General features: G+C 42.8%; 1 protein-coding gene across 6 annotated transcripts in view; it reads left to right on the top strand.

The window, feature by feature from the left end:
- tyk2 (tyrosine kinase 2) overlaps window positions 1–21356 on the top strand; it is a 92150-nt gene that overhangs the window by 34822 nt on the left and 35972 nt on the right. For 4 of the 6 annotated variants that reach the window (XM_048618100.1, XM_048618101.1, XM_048618102.1 and 1 more), the window contains 7 exons: window positions 6264–6358; window positions 10571–10769; window positions 11727–11850; window positions 13645–13786; window positions 16462–16625; window positions 17281–17662; window positions 18483–18665. In XM_048618100.1, the coding sequence (XP_048474057.1) occupies window positions 10592–10769; window positions 11727–11850; window positions 13645–13786; window positions 16462–16625; window positions 17281–17662; window positions 18483–18665 (1173 nt within the window). In that variant the 5' untranslated portion in view covers window positions 6264–6358; window positions 10571–10591. The remainder of the gene's footprint in view (window positions 1–6263; window positions 6359–10570; window positions 10770–11726; window positions 11851–13644; window positions 13787–16461; window positions 16626–17280; window positions 17663–18482; window positions 18666–21356) is intronic. The other 2 variants (XM_048618105.1, XM_048618104.1) reach the window with 1 other exon arrangement.

Genomic DNA, 21356 nt, shown 5'->3' with positions numbered 1-21356 from the left:
CTTTTCTGAAGAAGGGTCTAGGCCTGAAACGTCAGCCTTCCTGCTCCTCTGATGCTGCTTGGCCTGCTGTGTTCATCCAGCTCTACACCTTGTTATCTCAGATTCTCCAGCATCTGCAGTTCCTACTATCTCTGAAACTATTGTCTTTGAGCTGATGCTTTCAGGAAAGGATACAGAGAAAGCACTGAATATATGAGTGGAGCTGTTTGTAATGGTGTCAGCACCATGAATGTTTTCTTAAGAGTTAATCTGCTCAAATTTGCACAGCATGGCTTAATGAAAACCCAAGCGATGGATCAAGATTGGTAGCTCAGAGAGACTTTATAATTGTACTCCCCAACTTTCCTTGAATCATGTAAATATTGTTCCTTTTAATGGACTGTCAACAGTAGCATCAAATAGTCCTTCCCAAACTGGGTAGAGAATTGGTACAAAACAATACTCCCTCTACAGTCCCTTAACAAATGCTTTAGCCCCAGTCATTGAAATATTGCTTTAAAAAATCCCAATGCTTCAGTTTCTCATTTCTTTTCCTGCTAAATGTGTTGTGGAACTAACAAGGCAGCTGAGATCAGCTGAGCAATGAACTGAGAGGGGAAGCGGGAGAATTGTAGAAGGAATGAAGTGAACATGTGTCTCCAAGCAGAACCATTCCAGTTTCAGTGGTTGCTGAGCTCAGTGATACGAGCAAACTAAAGTGATTGAAAGATTGGAAGCAGTCAGTTTGTGAAATAGATTTACCGTTTGTTTGGCTTTTTGTAGAGACTTAAACTGATTTTGCAGTGAGGTAGACAGGACAGCAGGTAAGCTTATAAGCTTATGTTTTGTTTTGAATTGACTTTGTCATCTTCCCTCGTTAATTTTAAAACAACTACGATTAGTTCCTTTTTATAAATTTATTCCTTTGTCTGTTGCAGTCTTGTCTGATTTTATCAGTGCTGCTGCAGTCTTTTATTCCTCTGGACATAATGTCTCATGCTTCTGATCCATCTTCGGTATATCCTCAGTGTAGAATTTAAGACAAACTACTTGCCTGCAGGACTAGAGAATAGCGATCATCTTAGATTCTCTAGACTGCACTTCCATTGCCAACTTTCTGCCTTACAAGATATGACATTAGTATCACACACGACTTAGCTCTTAAGCATACATGGGAATGATTTCAGAACCACAGAGCCTTAATGTCAGGAAGAAAGTGCTGAAAAACCTGGACATTTACTCGATGGAACGTTGTTAAAGAAGAATTCCGTAAGACATAGGAGCAGAAATTAGGCCATTCGGCCAATCAAGTCTGCTCCGCCATTCAACCATGGTTGATAAGTTCCTCAACCCCATTCTCCTGCTTTCTCCCCGTAACCCTTGATAATCAATCTATCTATCTCAGTCTTAAATGTACTCAATGACCTGGCTTCCACAGCCTTCTGTGGCAGTGAATTCCATAGATTTACCACTCTCTGGCTGAAGAAGTTTCTCCTTATCTCCGTTCTAAAGAGTCTTCCCTTTACTCTAAGGCTGTGCCCTTGGGTCCTAGACTCTCCTATCAATGGAAGCATCTTCCCAACATCCATTTTGTCCAGGGATTCAGTGTTCTGAAAGTTTCAATTAGATCCCCGCTCATCCTTCTAAACTCCAATGAATATAGTCCCAGATTCCTCAAAAGTTCCTCATATGTTAAGCTTTCCATTCCTGGGACCATTCTCGTGAACCTCCTCTGAACCCGCTCCAGGGCCAGTACATCCTTCCTGAGATATGGGGCCCACACCTGCACACAATACTCCAAATGTGGCCTGACCAGAGCCTTATAAAGTCTCAGTAGTACATTCCTGCTTTTATATTCAAGTCTTCTCAAAATAAATGCCAACATTGCGTTTGCCTTCCTGACTACTGACTCAACCTGCAAGTTTACCTTGAGAGAATCCTGGACTAGAACTCCCAAGTCTCTTTGCACTTCAGACTTCTGAATTTTCTCCCCATTTAGAAAAAAGCCCATGCTTTTATTCTTCTTACCAAAGTGCATGACCTCACACTTTCCCACGTTGTACTCCATCGGCCACTTCTTTGCCCACTCTCCTAACCTGTCCAAATCCTTCTGAAGCCTCGCCACCTCCTCAATACTACCTGCCCCTCCACCTATCTTTGTATCGTCTGCAAACTTAGCCAGAATGCCCACAGTTCCTTCATCGAGATCATTAATGTACAAAGTGAAAAGTTGTGGTCCCAACACTGACCCTTGCAGAACACCACTTGTCACCGACTGCCATCCTGAGAAAGACCCTTTTATCCCCACTCTCTGCTTTCTGCCAGACAGCCAATCTTCTATCCATGCTAGCACCTTGCCTGTAATACCATGGGCCCTTACTTTACTCAACAGCCTCCTGTGTGGCACCTTATCAAAGGCCTTCTTGAAGTCCAGGTAGATAACATCCATTGGCTCTCCTTGGTCCACCCTGCTCGTTACTTCCTCAAAGAATTCCAGCAGATTTGTCAGGCATGACCTCCCCTTGATGAAACCATGCCGACTTTGCCGTATTTTACTATACATTTCCAAATATTCGGAAATCTCATCCTTTACAATGGACTCCAAAAATCTTACCCACGACCGAGGTTGGGCTAATCGGCCTGTAATTTTCCATCTTTTTGCCTTACTCCATTTTTAAACAGGGGTGTTATGTTAATTATTTTCCAGTCCTCTGGAACCCTCCCTGACTCTAGTGATTCCTGAAAGATCACCACTAACACTTCCACTATCTCTTCAGCTATCTCCTTTAGAAATCTGGGGTGTAGTCCATCTAGTCCAGGTGATTTATCCACCCTCAGGCCAATCAGTTCTTCTAGCACCTTTTCCTTGGTGATGGCCACCATACTCAGCTCTGCCCCCTGACTCTCTTGAATTTTTGGGATTTTACTTGTGTCTTTGACCGTGAAGACTGACGCGAAGTAATTATTCAGTTCCTCAGTCATTTCCTTGTTCCCCACTACTATTTGAAAAACAGCAAAGTTTTTAGGGAGAAAACTTTGCCAAAAGGATAGAAGACGTGAGAGCTTTTCAACTTTTGTCACCTTGGATCAAGGAATAAATAGGATAAGGTTGTTGACACTGGTTGGTGAATCGGTGCCATGGGTTATAGATTGAGGATTATCACCAGAAGAGTTGCAATGCGAACCTGTATGAGGAGAGGGCTGTTCCAACAGGGAATGCTGTACTACAGATGACCATCAAGTCAGGGACTAACACCTGCAAGAGAAGTGAAAATTTTGGTAGGGAAATGTAGAATTTATTTCAACAAAGTGAGGAGGAGTTACCGCTTTTTATTTAACCCCTCAGTCAGTTGCAACAAATCTGTTTCTGTTTTTGGCATGAAGCTATCATACTTGAATTTAGCCAGGACAATCGGATCAAAAATGAAGGACAGCCGATTCAAAGGTGTTTTTTTAGTGATGGAGAGTAGAGTTTTATTACCTACAGCCTCCCAAAAATAGTAGAACACAACATTAAACACACACATACACACACCGACAGGGAATGAGTGCTTAAAGAAGGTAGGGTAAGGGTGTCAAGAACAGACAGGAAGGCAAATACAGTGACAGATCTTGGGAGTCCCTTGGTTGCATGAATGAAACGACCTGAGTCAGTGTTCAGTTGCTACCTTGTTTCTTTATTACTCAAGGCCACAAGTGTTCTCCAATTATCAGTGAATTGTTATTGTTCAAGTTGCTTTTTATTGCTAGTTTCTGAGATTGAGAGGGACTGACAGAGAGAAAAGATTCCAGTATCCTTACTGTTATTGTCAATATTGCTTTTCTCGTGCTTTATTGCTCAAAGCATACTGCTGAAATACGGTTCATTTGTAAATTTCAAGTCTAGCTCCATTGTCTTTATAAACTGAATGCTCTGCAGGTTATTGGTTATCTCTAATAGCGAAGTAATCATGCAAATGTGAGGAAAACACGATGCAGATTTCTTGATAGCTTCCTGAGTTTGTTTAAAGATGGTAATTCTGAGACAGCCAGTTTCATGCATTCTATGTGAGTTGCCTGGGCTTCAGTTGACCAGCCATTTTAGATCAGCAGAGTTCTTTTCAAAGCTGTTTTCAGTTCATGAAAGCTTCAGGTATTAAAATCCAAATGATGACATTTGAACAAGGTTATGTTCATATTTAAAATGGTCTATCACAATATACTGAAAGACACGTCAATTGTCTCAGTCCCAGTACATCACTGCAGGAATTCCTCAGGATTGTGTCTGAGGCCCAACAAGCATGATTTTGCTTCATCCATGACCATCCCTCCATTATAAGGTCAGATGTGGGGATGTTTGCTGCTTACTGCACAATGTTCAGGACCACTCCGCAGATACTGAAACAATCTGTGTGCCTAACTGCAAAAAGATTGAGCAAGTCTAGGCTTTGGCTGATATGTGACAAGAATGCGATTTACTAGTTAATTGTTCAGCAATAATCATCTCAAATAAGGGCAAATTTAACCATTGTCCATTAGTTTCAAATGACATTGAATCGATATTTCAATTCTAATCTGTACCATCATGTTGAACTGTGTGCTGCATGGAAGCAAATGGAGTCCTGTTACGCTCAAAATAGCAAAATGAGAGCAACTGAACTCTGGGAGTTGCCAATTGTCTGAATACATCAGGGTAAAACAATTCATGACATTTCTCTAATCCCTAGATGGCCCAAAGTGTTTTGCAGCTAATAAAGGGGTTCTGAAGTAATCTTGTCTGTAATGTAGAGAAACCCATCCACCAGTTTGCGTGCAGTAAGATCTCTGAAACATCAAGGCGATAATGACAAGTTGATGATGTTTGGTGACGTTGGTAGGAGGGCTGGTGTTGACTGTATGATGTAGTTGTTCTTAATAGGGCCATGGTCTCTGGTGCCCAGCTGGAAGGACAAAGAGGAGCCTTGAGTTCACATATCATCTGAAAGGCGTCACTTCCAATTTTACAGAACTCGGCGCAGTGCTTGGATGTCTGCTGAAATTATGTGCTCAGGTCTTTGAAGTGGGACTTTAACCAAAAACCAATGAGTCATTCATGTCTCACTGAAGAATGGTACCATCTTGCTAAAAAAGTAGCACTGCTGCTTTTGGGTGTGTTTGCTCTGAGAATCAAGAGAGGCACCAAAGGTCATGCATCATTCTGAATGTGTGACATATTGGTGTGATGCATAAATGCCTGACTGATGCCATATTAGAGTTTAGAAAACAAATTATTTACAAAGCTGCTGTCCCTTCAACAGGAAACTAACTCTAGATTTTAAAAAAGGGAATATTAGGATGTGCTAAAAGACAACAAGTAATATTGATATATAAATAGTGGAGCAGGCTTTTGTGATGCCACAAGTAAAGATCTACTTTAGCATCACATTTTCCACCTTTCTTGCTCCAAGGCAGGAGCAGCACCCAGCCAATGAGTTTATTCGAAGCAGCATTTACTTGTCCAGTGACTGCAATGTGACATTCTGCAACTCGGATGCTGCTGTTCGGTTTGGTTTCTGTAGCTCTGGCTGATTGAGGATTGAAAAAGGCGGACTAAACGTGCGTATACAGCTTAAATGTCACTGTAATTTCACCTTTAGCTTAACATTTGTGGTTTTAACAAGGGTCACAGAGGTAACTTTTTGTAAATGTAAGCCCATTGAGAGAAGGTGATTGTCAGTTTTGGAGTAGTTTCGCATTGTTGTTCAGAGAATTAACTTCAAAGTCAAAGTCAGCAGATCAGGTTGGCATCTTGATTTGCAGTACCGTATTCCAATAGAGATCAGAAAAATGCAGAAGCAGGTAATGGAAATGGTCAAAGCTTACTGGGTGGAAATATTATTGTGGAAGGGAAGCTAGGACAGGATTGAGCATGGTGATCGCAATCACATCAGTCATGTTTCAAATTAAACGTATTTCGAGGTAATTGTCACTTATGTTAAATCCTGAGAAAATCAGAGACTAGGAAATGAAGGAAACATCCAGGATGGACCGGTGGTTCTATTTAATTTCTTCAATTTAAAAAAGTATATTTCACTTAATTTTTGAATCAGCCTCTTTAGAGATGTTATTACACGCTTCTGGAGAGGATGGGTCATGAACCCTGGCCTCCTGGCTCAGAGGTACGGATGCTACCACCGCATCATAAGAGGGCTATAATTGCCATAAAAGCAAAAACTCCTGCTCTTCATTGTGTTTCTAACAGTATTACCCAAGGTAACCAGAGGTGATGGCATTGTGGTGAAAATGCTGTGTTTGTGACACTACAGGTTTGACAGTGGCACGTCCCTGGTGAGTTCAGTTCCGGCCTTGGGTGCTGTCTATTGAAGATAAGCTGCTGAACTAAAACCAAAATGCACCAGTGGTGAGTAGCCATTTTTGGGAGATCATGGCCTGGTCTTATTATCGCGAGTCTATCAATCCAGTCACTTGGGTAATCTTCTTGGGACCTGAGTTTGAATCCTAGCATCATCCACAAGGGAGAGTGATGAGTTGGTTGGTTTATGACTTTATAAAGTGTCCTACCCAAGGTAAAGGGCTCCTGTAGTGCAGTGGTGGTGTCCCCTAGTCTGAGCCAGGTAAGTTTCTGGGTTCAAGACTCACCTGTCCGGAGGTGTGGACGTAACATCTCCGAATGGGTTGATTTAAAAATGTCTACAACTTGTGGGTGGCTCAGCCCATCAGGATATTGAGGATAAAGTAAAACCAGATTTTCAGACAAGGAATTCTGCTGTTGGCTAGCAAACCTCTTTAAGAGTTTTTGTGGTACAGTGTTAGTGTTCTTGCCTCTGAGCCAGAGGTCTATGTTCAGATCCCGCCTGCTTATGGTGGGCCTAAAGAAGCATGGATACCCAAGAGGGTGCAGTATGTCATATTTATTGGACAGAAACAGGGTAGTGCTGATGTTTATGCTTGGTGCAAATCTCTCTCGACTTGGTTCATTTCCCCCTATCAGAATATTTTTCCTATTCTTTCTTCCTAACTTCTTCAATCCAGCTACTTACTTTCCAAGTTCCATGTGCCTGACTTGTCAACAAAATCCACCTGGACAACTTGCCTCTCTGTGCATGTTATGCCTCTCTGTGCACTGACCCTATTATTGCTGCTCACCTACACTTTAACTCTCCCTGATGTACAACAGAGCCAGTCATAGTGCCACTGATCTGGCTGCTACTGCTGTTTTCCACTGAGAGGCCATACTCCCGAGCAGTATCCCAGTTTGTATCCCCTCAATGGATATCTGCTTCTGATGACTCTCAGTATGTGCTGATTTTTGATCATATTACTTCAGAGAGCTGATGAAACAGTGTCATTAGTTTTAGCTGGCGAATAGAATATTGTTACTGACCAGAGCATTCACATGCTAGCATGCATAGACTACCCATGTTTGCACTTGCTTTACAGCACTGAGGATGTTCATGTTGCTTTGGTTTTGTAGATAAAGAAACTGTGGAGTAATTTTGAGGAATTTGCTGAACTTTATTTCAATCCCTGTAGTAACTGTTGATAACGTCATCTTTCTCCTAAATGCAGAAGGAATGCTCGGGAACTCCGTTTTTTTGCAGGTATGAATTTCGCAGTGAGCACATTATTCCGACAAGACGAATGATTCCCGATTATTGCTTTAGCATTTTGGGTTGAATTGTACTGATTCATCTACATCCTCTATGAGCAAATGTATTTTGTCAAAACTGAGCCAAAAAGATAAAGGCTTTTACCTGCATCAGTCCAGTATCTGTGGTGAGGCCACTGACTTTTGTCAGGACATCGGGTGTTAAAATGGACCTCTATAGCCCTGTTACTAATTAACAGAAAGGAAGCATTCCTGCTGCTCTTGTTGGATGTACTGTTACAGCAGGACTGGGAACCACGGACAGAGAGCCCTCGTGTGAAGCTGCTGCAGTGTCAAGGCTGAAGGCTTGGCTCCTGTGCCAGTGTGTTCCAGGAGGAGAGGAGTGAAGGAAGAAGGAAGGAAAGTTCGATTTTAGGTGGGGGTGGGGAAGTGAGTTTGTCAGGGGAACTGACTGTGGGAGCTTGGTGAAGGAGAACTTGTATGGACCTAAATTCAAGTGCAGCTAAAATCTGAAGTTCTGTGGGTTCATCACTTCCCCTTCCACTCTATTCCTTCCTGTCCCAAAATGGAGACTTCCTCTTCCATGTTTACAAGTTACCTTGATGTTAAGATACCTTAGAATTTGAAGTAATAGCATTTGATACAGGCATTTGGCTGCTCATGCCTCATTATAAAATTCTTATGCTGGTTTTTAAGGCCCTCCAAGTCATCTCTCCTTTGAATCTCTCTCTCCACCTCCAGCCGTATAACACTTGGAAGTCTGATGCTCCTCTGATTCTGCATCTTGCATGTGCCTGATGTTAATTACTCCACAACTGTGATTTCAGCTGGCGAGGCCTTTATTGCAGTAATTGCCTCCCTAAATCTCAGCTTTCTCTACCTCTGTCTATTTCCAGAACCCTGTTCAAAATCTACCTCTTTTGTTCAGCTGCCCTAAAATCGCTGTCAGTGTCTAAAGTTGTTTGATATTACTCCTGTGTCGAAATTTGGGGCATTTGCTGTTCTAGGCACTATATTAATGCAAATCTTTGTATAGCTGTGCTGTCCAATACTTGAAGCAATTGTAACAAGTAACAGTGTGGTGTGATAAAGCAAAAACATTTTTACTTGTTGTATTGGCATAAAAGTGCTGCTTTACCTTGTGCACAGGACCAAGGATGGCCGACAGATCATACAAGGCTTTGAAAGTCAGTGCTGGAAATGCAAAGCAGGTCAGGCAGCATCTTTGGAGAGAGGCAGAGCTCATCTTACAGGTTGAGGCATCCTTTTATCAGTCATTCCTGACTTTAATCCAATTCCCAAGGGAAGTCATATGTAACTCTGTTACATTTGCTTCTCCTTCCACAAAGGCTGCCAGACTCTGTCCAGCATTTTTTGTTGTTATTTTAATTTTGCAGCATCAACGGGTCTTTTCCCTTTGTAGACAAGGCTCCATTTACTTTGTGAATTTTGAGAATTCAAGCTCTGGAAAGTGTGTGCGACCCCTCCTGTGCTCAGCTATCATTTTGAGATTTTGGGTGTGACAGATTGTTGGTCACTGCTTTGGATGTTTTTCACTTTTTAAGCTCATTTGGATGCACAAGTCTTGCCTTCCACATGCGCCGTTTCCCTCATTAGTTTTCTTCAAAACCACTGATTAGTGAGAATTTGCTGGATAATGGCTAGTTTTCATTGCAGTTAGTTACCTTCTATTGTGTTATTTATATGTTCAGTTGACGTACTGCCCACTTTGACATTTACAAAAGCCATTACAGCTGCTGGTTTTCATCTCATGTCAAAAAATCTCGGAATCTTGACGAAACTCAGTGATACAACACCTTTGTGTGGAAATCAATCAGCAGTGCTTTCCAGGGGTTGATGAGAAGCAGATGCTGAGCCACATTGTTCAGGGTAGGGATGATCAGAGAAATGATCTTTTTTGCGTAGGGTTTAAAAGGAGAGAAAACTGACGAGGAATTCCAGAGAGTCCTGTTGACTGAAGGCTCAACTACAGAGTGAATGAACAAATATTGAAGCAGAAATAACTTGCCTTTATATCGTGCCTGGGACAGTCAATACCTCCCATTGTTCTGTTTGGTTTGTCATTGTTGTATGTGAACAGGAACTCTGCTTTTGCAGGCAAAATGAATATCTGGAACGCTTCTGGAAGGAAAACAAAGCTTTGGATTTCTGTAAGGTTGCACGTGGAGCTGGGTGGAATGTGGGAAATGATTGACTTTTCCCTGGGAGTTATGCATTCTGCAATGGAGCAATTTCATGCTCCTCAATTGTAATTGCTCCCATTCACTGCATTTTGCCAGGTGCACAATCCTGCTTTAATTAAGAGACTTTCCGTTTTGTGTTGTGTTTGCTGTAGTTTATAGAGACAGAGTTCAAACTGGTTTTGTTTACTGTAGTGTATTGAGTCATTGATGTTAAATAAACACTGTTTGATGCAAGTTATTGGTCCACAAATAGTGGTATTGGACTCTATGGTGACCTGCACCATTTAATGAACTGGTGAATCCCCTGATCCTTCAAAACCAATGACAGTGCTGATCCCAAAGTGCTCCAGTGCTGGGCACCCTCAAACTTGCCCCTTCAGGCAGTGCAGCACCTCGTCCGGGATCTCCACCCACCCACCTGCTGTCAGCGTGGCACTTCTTCAGGCTGCCTCCTCCCTCCATCCTCCCTGCCACCCTCCATCCTCTTTCCCTCCCATTCTGTCAGCTCCCTCCTTCCCTTTCTCTCTCCCCTCCCCTTCTCTCCTCCCTCCTCCACCACCTCCTCTCCTCCTTCCACATGATATGACAGCATTCCCTTGCAATCCCCCGCTGGCAGTATATTTGTCTGCCCTGAACCATTTGTCCATCACACGCTCAAGTGCTTGGGTAAAAATTGAATTCAGAATCTCTGCAAAGCAGTGTCCATGTGACGCACTGAGCCAGAGCTGTCAATTAATTATCTGGAAAATCCTGTCTGTGGTGATGTTGTTAACTCTGGTGTGGTCCCTTTCTGTTCCAGACTACATTTTGAATCAGAAACATGGCGCTGTGCCCCTGCACCGTGACGAACTCTGACACCAAGCTGGATGGATGCCACTCTTCAGCGCCAGGCTTGAGGGTGCACCTGTACTGGTCAAGCGAAGGCCCACAGGACCTTGTTTTTACCGAGGGGGAGATGGTTGCAGAAGACATATGTGTTCTGGCTGCACAGAAATGCTGTAAGGAAGATTTGAATTCTCTCATCAATGTTGTTGGCATATCTATAGTTTTTATCTTTACCGAGCTGGAGTTCAGGTTGTTTGTTTCAGTACAATGGGATATGAGTGCACCCCTAGAGTGTACGTTCAGAACAGGAAGTCCTGGGCTGGCTAATGATAGTTGGGGCAGCAATAGGGTGTCTACCCCTGCCGTGGAAAGTCGAAGGCCAGAGATGAGGCATTCCCACATCTGTGTGGGGAGGGTGCTGCTGGAGTTTGATCAGGTAGAATGTCAATGTGTTCACCATGGAACCCCTGCAATGGTACATACCTTGGCACCTGTGCAGGCAGAATTGGCAGGCTCACTGGATCGCTTCCTTGCGGGTTAGACAATAGTGAATGGAAACTGCACAGTTGCAGTTTCTGGTCCCTCCTGTGAAATGCATGTGTGTGGACAGTGGTTGAGAACAGGATAGTGCTACACTGCCATACTTACCCATCAGTACTAAGAGAGCAGGCTCTCGCACGCCTGGGAGCAGCTAAGCAGCTGGGGCCAGTGGAATTGTCTCGTCAGGAAGGCTGGAATATCAAAAGATGAAGAGAACATCCAACATAGCAAAGGGACGAAAAAAATCAGAGCAATATCTATTCCTCACCAGCAGCAGAGCCCATCGGTCTGCCCAGTGCTCCCAGTTCTATTTAGGAGCTGGTCACTGACCCTCAGTCCCATGGCGTTGCATGGATTAACCCTGCTACAAAAAGTAAATTCTGTACCAGGTGCAAAAACAGAAGCTGCTGGAAAAGCTCAGCAGGTCTGGCAGCATCTGTGAAGAAAAAAATCAGATAATGTTTTGGGTCCAGTGACCCTTCCTGAGAATCAGGTGTGCTGCTACTTCAACTCCACAGTAATACTGATTACCCTGAGAGAAACTGAAAGCATGAACCTCGTAGTTTAATTTGTGCTTTTTTTCCCCCAAGCCATTTCCCCGCTGTGCCACAACTTGTATGCACTTTGTGACTTAAAAGAAAATCTTTGGTTTCCTCCGAATCATATCTTCAAGATTGACAAGGACCTGTGTTTGACTCTGCACTATCGTATGAGGTATGTGGACAGCTCACATATTCACCATCAGTGCAGCTCATTGCTACATCCTGGTGGAAATAAAATAAGGGCTTTCTGAAAGCTTGGAATCCACTGTTGAGACTCAGCACTGTGATTTCAAAACCAGCTGCATTTTTGTCAAAATCTCACCCCTGGATTTCATGGGGAGTGGAACAACTTTAAGTTAATGGGGGAATACACCCTGTAATACCCTCCTGACCAAGACATGATAAAGAATCATCTCTTAAGGGGAAATGATGACCTAGTAAGAGAGTCATACATCATGGAAACAGACTCTCTGGTCCAACCAGTCCACGTCAACCATAATCCCAGAGTAAACGAGTGCCATCTGCCTGCGCTTGCCCTGTACCCCTCCAAACATTTCTCATTCATGCACTTATCCAAATGTCTTTTAAACATTGTAACTGTACCTGCATCCACTACTTCCTCAGGAAGGTCATGCCACACACAAACCAGTCTCTGTTTTAAAAAAAAAATCCCCTCATATCTTTTTTAATTCTTTCTCCTCTCACCTTAAAAATACATCCCCTAGTCTTGAAATCCCATACCCTAGGGAAAAGACATCTGCCATTCACAGTGTCTATACCCCTCGTGATTTTATAAACCTCTAAGGTCACCCCTCAACCTCCTATGCTCCAGTGGAAAAAAAGTCCCAGCCTATCCAGTCTGCTGTTATTGGCTCAAATCTTCCGTTCCTGTCAACATCCTCATAAATCTTTTCTGAACCCACTCTTAACTTATGATATCCTTCTCTAGCAGGGCGATCAGAACAGGACACAGTACTCCAGAAAAGACCTCACCAACCTCAAAGTAGCATTCCAACTCTTATACGCAAAAGTGAGCAATGATGGCAAACATGCTAAACACCTTCTTAACAACCCTATCTATAAATGATGTAAACTTCACAGAGTTATGTACCTGAACCTCTAGGTCTCTTTGTTCTACAACACTGTCCAAGGCCCTACTTTTAATTGTATAAGTCCTGCCCTTTTTGACCAAAATGCAAAACCTCGCATTTATCCAAATTAAACTCCAACTGCCACTCTTCACCCCATTGAACCAATTGATCCAGACCTCTTTGTAATCTTAGATAACGTTCTTCACTGTCCACTATAGCATCAATGTTGGGGTCATCCGCAAACCTACAAGCCATGCTTTTTATATTCTCATCTAAATCATTTGGCAATGTGGTATTACCGCTAGACTGCTAATCCAGAGACCCAGGCAATGTTCGGGGAACCTGGATTCAAATCCTGCCACAGCTGATGGTGGAGTTTGAATTCAAAAAAAAAATCAGAAGTTTAAGAATCTAATGTTCACCATGAATCCATTGTTGATTGTTGGATAAACCCGTCTGGTTCACCAATGTCCTTTAGGGAAGGAAACTGCCATCCTTACGTGGTCTGGCCTACATGTGAATCCAGACCCACAGCAATGTGGTTGACTCTTGACTTCTTTCTGGGCAATTAGCGATGGGCAATAAATGCTGACCCAGCCAGTGCTGCCCTCACCTTGTGAATGAATAAATAAAATGCTGGAAGGTTATTTAGGAATTGTGTTCAGGACATTTAAACAGAACCTCACAGTATCCCATCTTTTCCTGACAGATTTGCTGAATGGTTTACTATTTTTGACTTTAATTCTTGATGAGCTCTGCCTGTCACCTATGACTGAAGCTAATCACAGGGAGCTAGGCAGTAAGACTGTATCAACTCACTGTCAAGGCTGCAGTAAATCTCGTGCTTTCTTAATCACTGTGCCTTCTGCCTGTAGGTTTTATTTTAAGAACTGGCATGGTATGTCTGAAAAGGAGCCTAGGGTATACCGATGGACACCGAAGAGGAATGACCATGAGAAATTCGACCAAGGCAGCCCTCTGTTTGACCACATGTCGCTCAACTACATCTTCTCACAGGTGGGAAGAGACTCTATCAAGGTCTTTGCAATCCAAGATTTGGGTGTAGGTGCACGGAGAGGGAGCGCTATGCAGATAGGGTTTCCCTGTGGCACATTGTTTGCTTTGTGCCACGTATTGGCTCTGGCCCAGACTGTAACTCCTCCCATCTGTGCTTCCTCAATCCTGTCTTATCTCTGTGTGTGCAGTGCATTGTTGAGAAGGTTACAAGACACACCTTATTCTGGAAGCTTTTCTTGACTGTTTGGTAATTTTGTTTTATTCCAGAAAGGCTTTTTTTAACCTGAATATAATGTATATTTAGGGCGTGGTAAGAAACCAACCCTGAAAAATATCACAACTTGAATAAAAGTAATTCTTGCCTTGCAGAGAGTGGTGCATTTGAGTTAGAAAAATGCTCCCTGTGAGCTTGTACAGTAAAGACAATCAGATTTGATGCTATGGTTACTTAAAAAGTCACCCATTTTATTGAAACCCAACGCATGTGCAGGTGTAGTATTTATTTTCAGAAGAATGCTGACTCTTGCCAGGCATGTGGTTGGCACAGATTGCACTGTGGCCCTCCAGGACTTTGCGCCAATGGTCACTATAAGTGTAAATTCTATTTGTCCCATTAACGCTGCATCACCCCATTGTGACTCACTGAAGCTTGTCATAAAAATTGTTCCTGATTTGTTGCCCTTTTCCCAAATCTCTCTTAACTCCCTGCAACCCACATCAGTAACTATCCCACTTTTAAATTCAATTGATTGTCCATTTATGCTCTCCTGGCCTGTCTTATTCCTTTAATGTGCAGGTATTTTCGATGGTCAGGCTCATCACTACAGTCGGATAGTCCACAGGCATATTTTCCCTGTGTGACCTTTGACTGTGGAAGTCATCACAGCCAGTTCTCCTGTTCTTACCCAGTGCACTCATTTGCTCTTTTCCAGTAAGGAGAATCACCGGGAAACATTTAGGCTAAACAGTCTTTGCTTTTTGCCAAACAGTGTTTGCTTTTTATTAAACAAAATGAAATACTGACGATCTGAAATAGAAACAGAAAGTGCTAGAGAGCACTGGCCTGTTAACAGCGGTAGAATGAGAAATAGTTGATCTTTTGGGTCCAGTGAGACTTTTCGTTGGAACTGGTGATCAGAAGATGAGCCATGTCGGACTTGCACTGAAATGGGAAATAAAAAGTCGGAAGTTTAAGATTCTTTCTCCATTTCCCCCACCTCCCCACCCCCACCCCACTCCTCCATCCACTGCTGTCCAGCTGTGGGAGAGTATCCAGGCCTGCTGCTTGTTTCTTACACATTATGCTTTGATTGGATTGACAAGATTGCTTTGCAGTTTGCCCAGGCAGTTCTACTGAGTACAGTATCATTGCAGACCCTCCAGTGCCAGAGGTGTAGTGCTTTTTGATTGAGATGTGGCTGTGGTTCAACGCTGTTCACAAAAAGCTGGGGATTCTGCAGCCAATTGAACCCAAATTTACCCCTCAAACAAATATCACCAAAAATAGCTGAACCAATCATTCATAATTGTTTGTGGGATCTTGCTGTGTTAAAACTGGCTGCTACTGACAAAATTATGGTTGGTTGGCTTCAAAATAATTTCTGGCTGAACCTCTCTGATAATTAAGCCAAAACACCATCCTCAAACTGCTATGATGGGATCAGAGGTTCCCCTCTAATAACTACCCCCAAAACACCCAGAGAAGCTCACCTTTCGCCTCATAATCTATTAGAAGAGTGGCTAAAAGAAAGAAAATCCCTGATCTCCACCTTATAAATAACAAGAAACAATTTATTTATTTAATCCTAACAATGAACAAATTAACAGAATTACTAACAAGCCAGACAACACCCCCCTAGACTACTAACTCCTTCCTAACTGGTCTAATTCTAAACCCAATTAATAAGACAACAGTAAATGAAAACTTGATCTCTCCAAGTAGGTTCAGAATGTGTCTTTTGGAAAGTTCCGACTTCTCCGTTGATCAACTATCAAGAACATCTTCTCTTTCTGCAGTTATATCTGTAATTTCCACTGTGAGGACTTGCAACTAAAGATGCTGTGGTACCTTTGGGGCTCTTTAGAGAGCCCAATTTTTTGTGAAAATCAGGTTTATGTCTCAGATGGCAGACTTGCTTTCACTGTAGCTGAAGGTTGGTCTCCCCTCAGATGGCAGTTGGCTCTCTGCCAATTTTCAAAAGTGTCCTCATCTTTAAACCCATAATGACATAATAGTATTTCTTAAATAGGATTGGTTTGATGTTGTCAACACCATCAGATTTAAATTCGATTGGCTTTCTGTATCTCGATGCTTGGTTTAAATTAATTAGCCACATTCAAACTTCTTATCTTGGTAAAAATACCACTTGGCAGTTCAATATAAAATGTTTCCATTCTGGCACTCTCTGTGCACAGTAATTGTAAACTTCCAAGCACAGGCTCTTAAAGAGACCACAGTACTGCGTTTCCCCACAATCATTTTTGCCAACAAATTCTAACTTCCTGCCTTCCAAATCATAAATACTTTGTAACTTCGCAGCGTAATTGTTCCAGTTACTTGAGAGCTGTGATTAAGAATTTTTTTAAAAAACATTGGCAATCCATTGATAAAATCTCTCTCGTGTTATTGGAGGTTGGTTGATCACTGATGTTTTGATGTATTGATGTATTTCTAGGGTAAACACGATTTTGTTAACGGCATCGCTCCTCTCAAAGAACCGCAGAATGAGCAGGAATTACACGTCTTCCAAAACGAGAGCCTGGGAATGGCCGTGCTGCATCTTTCATACATTGCAGTCCTGAGTGGACGCTCACTTAGCGAAGTGGCCAAGGAAATAAGGTGTGTGAGTCAGCAGGTGTAAGTCTGTCAGAATCTATGACATGGTCACTTCGCAATGGCAGAATGCTTCCCTTAAATCCATGGGTGCGTTTGTAAGAGCCCAGATGCTGGAGAATCGACTGAGTTATTTATAAGTGATGTAGATATCGACATGAGGAAGTCGTATGTTTTCCATTTCTGGGGAGATGTTGTTGCAGTGCTGGGGGACGGAGAGCAAAGGAAACAACAGTTGGGAAGCTTTTCCCCATGGAGATTTGAAGTGGATGGTGAAAGGTTCCTATACAGAATGAGCACAGAAGGAGGAGCTTGGAGCTTGAAATCAGAAAATCAGTTCGGACATTGAACATTTGTATATTATGTGCTGGGATAATAAATAGCTTACAATGTGCTTGCGCATGTTCTTTTCATGAGTTTGCATTCTCTCTTCATTTCTGTTTCTGCTCCCTGCCTGCACAGATGGGGCAAGGTGGGGCAAGAAATAACAAGAAATTTTAAGACATCTGCCATGCTTGCCAGTTTGTGAAAGCCAGCTGGAGGATGCAGCACCTGTAGTAGTTGTGAGGATTTGGTGGTAATGCCTTTACTTGCTTATCATCATTTTAAATCTCCCATGAGATGTTGACATTCATCATTCCTCTCTCCTTCTCTTTGCCAGTTTTAAGGGGTGCATCCCAAAGACATTCCGTGCTAAAATAGAGAGGTGTAATGCCCTGACCAAGATCCGGCTGAAACGTGGCTTCCGAAAGTTTGTAAGGAGCTTCCACCTGCCTGTGGTTGGTTCGGGGAAGGTGATCCAGCATGACATTATATTCAAATACCTGTCTACCTTGGAGAACCTTTGCACCAACTTTGGAGGCGAGGTCTTTCGTGTTTCATATCTGGAAGTGCTTCCAGAAAGTAGTAGGACCCCCTACATAAACAATCGGAATTACCTGCAGACCACAGAGGATATCATCTGCCCCACACTACCTACCCAGGAATATGAAGTGCTGGTGACTGGGACAGAGGGAATTCAGTGGAGAATACTTAAGAAGGAGGTGATCATGGATACTGTATTTGACCACTTCATCCTCTTTCTTCTGTCTCTCTCTCTCTCTCTCTCTCTCTCTCTCTCTGTGCACTGCTCTTTCTCTTCCCCTCTGTCCTCTGTCTCATCTACCCCTCTCTCTCCTGTCTTTGCCCCCCTTCTCCTGTGTCCTGTTTCCCTCCCTCTCCCATCTGCTCCCGTCTTCCCCCTCCTTTTCCTCTCTCGCGTCTTACCCCCCTTCTCCCGTCTTTCCCCCTCCCCCCTCCCCCCACTTCTCCCCGCACCCTCCAAACCTATGTCTCTGCGCCCAGGGTCCCTGCAAATAATGATGATGTCCTTCAGATCTTCTGTACGGACAGGTCAACAATGTCATTGATATGAAATAAATCTGATAGCATGTGCCTCTAAGCTGTAGGTCACAGAATAACTATGGTGTCTGCTGTAGTGAACTCCAGACAAACTGAAATCTGATGACTTGTCTGTCCCTTCGACCTGCACTGTATAGACGCTCGGTCAATGGGGCATTGGTGTCCAAGCATTGGAATAGACCTGCCTTTATCTTGTATTCACATAGCACCTATAAGAAGTTTCCCCATTGCCCTTGGTAGATTCCTCCAACCTCATTTGTTGACTTGTGTATTTATGAGTATGAGGGCTGTTGGGGATGAATGGTGTGACATTGCTGTGATTTTCTATTCCCTCTCCTGTGGATGTTATGTTGTCCTTTGATCCTCTGATATTTCAGCCTTTCTGATGAGAACGTCTAAGTTCAGATAAAACAATTCAAGAATTGTATAGTAATAATTGTGATGGTCTTTTATTTTAAATAGCCTGCACCCCTCAAAAGGACAGGCTGGAAGAGCAAACCAGCAGACAGTGGCAGCTGCAAATCCACTGAAATAGTTGAGTTCACTGAGAAGCCATGGTCGCACTTTTGTGATTTCAAGGAGATTACACACATCGTCATCTCTGACTGCAGGGTCAGTGTTCACAGACAGGATAACAAATGTCTGGTGAGTAACCTTCTCTACTCCCTGTTCCTCCTCCTCCTTGCTGTTGTCCGTTTTCATGTGTTGGTCACCCTCTGGGTCCTCGGCTCGCAGCCCTGAGGCACGTGTGAGACTTTATGGCGTGAGCTCAGCCCTGCCCTCACATTACATACCCACAGTGCTTGCCGGCATCACTGGATTGCCATGAGATCTGGGAACTTTCCCTGATCCTCAGACTTCCCCATTAAAATGATTGACTATATTGTCAACTTGTGGAATGAAAGCTTGCTGTGATTTTCCATTCCTCTCCTGTGGATGTTATCTTGCCCTTTGATCCTCTGATCAAACTTGTTGGTCTGCTTGGCTTAACATGTCAAATCTGTTCATCTGTCTTGATTACTACCACTCAATGATAAGGGTGATAGTGATTGTTGGTCTGTTGGATCTGTCTGATTCTGTGCTTCCCAGATTGGAGAGTGGGGGAGTGTCAAGGAGGGAGACAACTCTGAGACTGGTTGGGAAGGAAGCTATTGAGTGAGGTTCGTTGACCTTGTTATTTGAAATAAAAGGAAAAGAATGAAAAAGTAATGTTTATTCCCCCGTTTGAAAAATTTCCATTCATTCTGAAATGAAAGCTGTTGTTGATAAAAGTTTACTTTTGTGAACATTTCGAAGTAGACGTGAGGCTAAGCCCTGTAGGGTTTGTTTGAAATCAGTGCCTCTCTTTGTTTTACAAACTGGAGCCGTTGTCACTTCTCTCTGTGATTGGATATGTTGTGGGTAAATGATCACAGGGCAACAGGAGCCCCATTTCAGTCAATCGCAGAAAGAATGTGGGAAGGAGAGACGAACCAGCTTTTGTTGTTTTAATTTGTTTGCCTGAATTTGTGCTCCTTTAGAACTACAATCACAGATTTCTGTTCACAACAAAGCTTTCTGGCTCTGCAGTATTTTTGTGCTGCCTCTCAGTTTGCTGGTTTCAAGATCACTTCTGTTGCAAAAACCATTTAGTCCAATTAGACTTGCCCTTGCACAATATGAAGCCCTCAGTTTTCCCCTTTCGACATCAAGCATTTTTTTAAACAAGTGAGAATGTACCTGAGGAATGCACGCAACAAATAAAGATGGCAATCTGAAGGTTGCAAGCTCAGTCCTGTACTGTCTTGGGTTGGTCTTTCTCACTGGGGCTTGTCAGGATTTTGAGGTAGTCTAAAATTATCCCGAGGTGGGGAAAGATCAACCCTAGTTCCTATTTTTTGATTCCAGTTGGTGACTTCCTAGGAAGTATACATAGAAACAAAGCTGAGATGTGGCTGCTACTTCACAGCAGAGCCACAGGTGTCCAGAAAATCAAATCTAATCAGAGTCCATGCTTTAGAGCGTGAGAATAACCATTAGAAATTAGGGCTCATGATTGCATTTCTCCGATTGGAGTATCCCTGATTTTCTTTGCTGTTGGTGAGAGTGCCGTCAGCCTAAGTTCCAGAACTGCCTTAAAATATGCCAACATCTCTCTGCTCTTTGTCCCTCCATGAAAACCTTTACCAAATGTTTGGCCATCAGACTTCATATGTCTTTGTGGGAGGATGCCAGATTTGTTTCATAATGCTCTTATAGAGCATCTTGAGATGGTCTTCTCCATTAAACGGGCTATATAAATGCTATTTGTTGTTGTTTAGCTGTTTTATTACTGTTCTGTCTCTAGCTAACTTGGTAAGTTTGGTAAACAAAAACATTAAGGATATTTGAACATAGGAACAAAAGTTGGCCATTCAGCCCCTTGAGCCTGTTCCATCATTCAAGGAGATCATGGTTGATCTGTTTGACTCCCTATTCATTAATACCTTTGCTTGACAAAAAAATCTGTTAGATCCATTTTTGGAAGAGAGTTCCAAACATGAAAAATAAGCTGGATTGCTGGGACATATTTCCCTGGAGTGTAGGAGGTTGAGGGGTGACCTGACAGAAGTTTATAAAATCCTGAGGGACATAAATAAGATCAATGACAAGGGTCTTTTTTCAGGGTGGGGGAATTCAAAACTAGGGGGTGTATTTTTAAGGTGAGAGGAAAAAGTTTTTATAGAGGACATGAAAGGTAACTTTTTCAGTGGTTTGAGTGTGGAATATACTTCCATGGATGCAGGTACAGTTACAACATTTAAACGATATTTGGACAAGTGCATGAATAGACAAGGTTTGAAGGGATATGGGTCAAACGCAGGCAAGTGGGACCAGATTAGTTTAGGACTGTGGTCAGTGTGAATGAGTTGGGCCAAAGAGTCTGTTTCCATGGTGTATGACTCTGGCTCTGTCTCCCATCCGTGATGTGTACAAGTGTTTCCTAACATCTCTCCTGAACAGTCTGGCCTTAATTCTCAGACTATGCCCCCTAGTTCCAGAATCCCAAACCAGTGTGAATTGTTTATTTTACGTGCCCTGTCTTTTCTTGTTAGTATCTTGAAGATTTTGTTCCGATCACCCCTTAAACCTCTAAATTCTCGAGAAAACAGACCTAATTTGTAAAATCTCTTCTCATAACTTAATCCCTGGTCAAAGTTCATGATTCCTTCAAGCATCTTTCCATTGTGTCCTTTGAAAATTAGATATTTGCAAAAGCCCAAATATATCATCAGATGTGATGGAGTCTGAATCAAGTTGTCAGATGTAACTGTGTGGGGAAGCTGTTACCAACATGTTTTCAAGGGACCCCAGTCT

This window comes from Rhincodon typus, chromosome 38, assembly GCF_021869965.1.
Source record: "Rhincodon typus isolate 14 chromosome 38, sRhiTyp1.1, whole genome shotgun sequence".
NCBI lineage: Eukaryota > Metazoa > Chordata > Chondrichthyes > Orectolobiformes > Rhincodontidae > Rhincodon > Rhincodon typus.
This window is presented reverse-complemented; position numbering and strand designations above follow the sequence as displayed.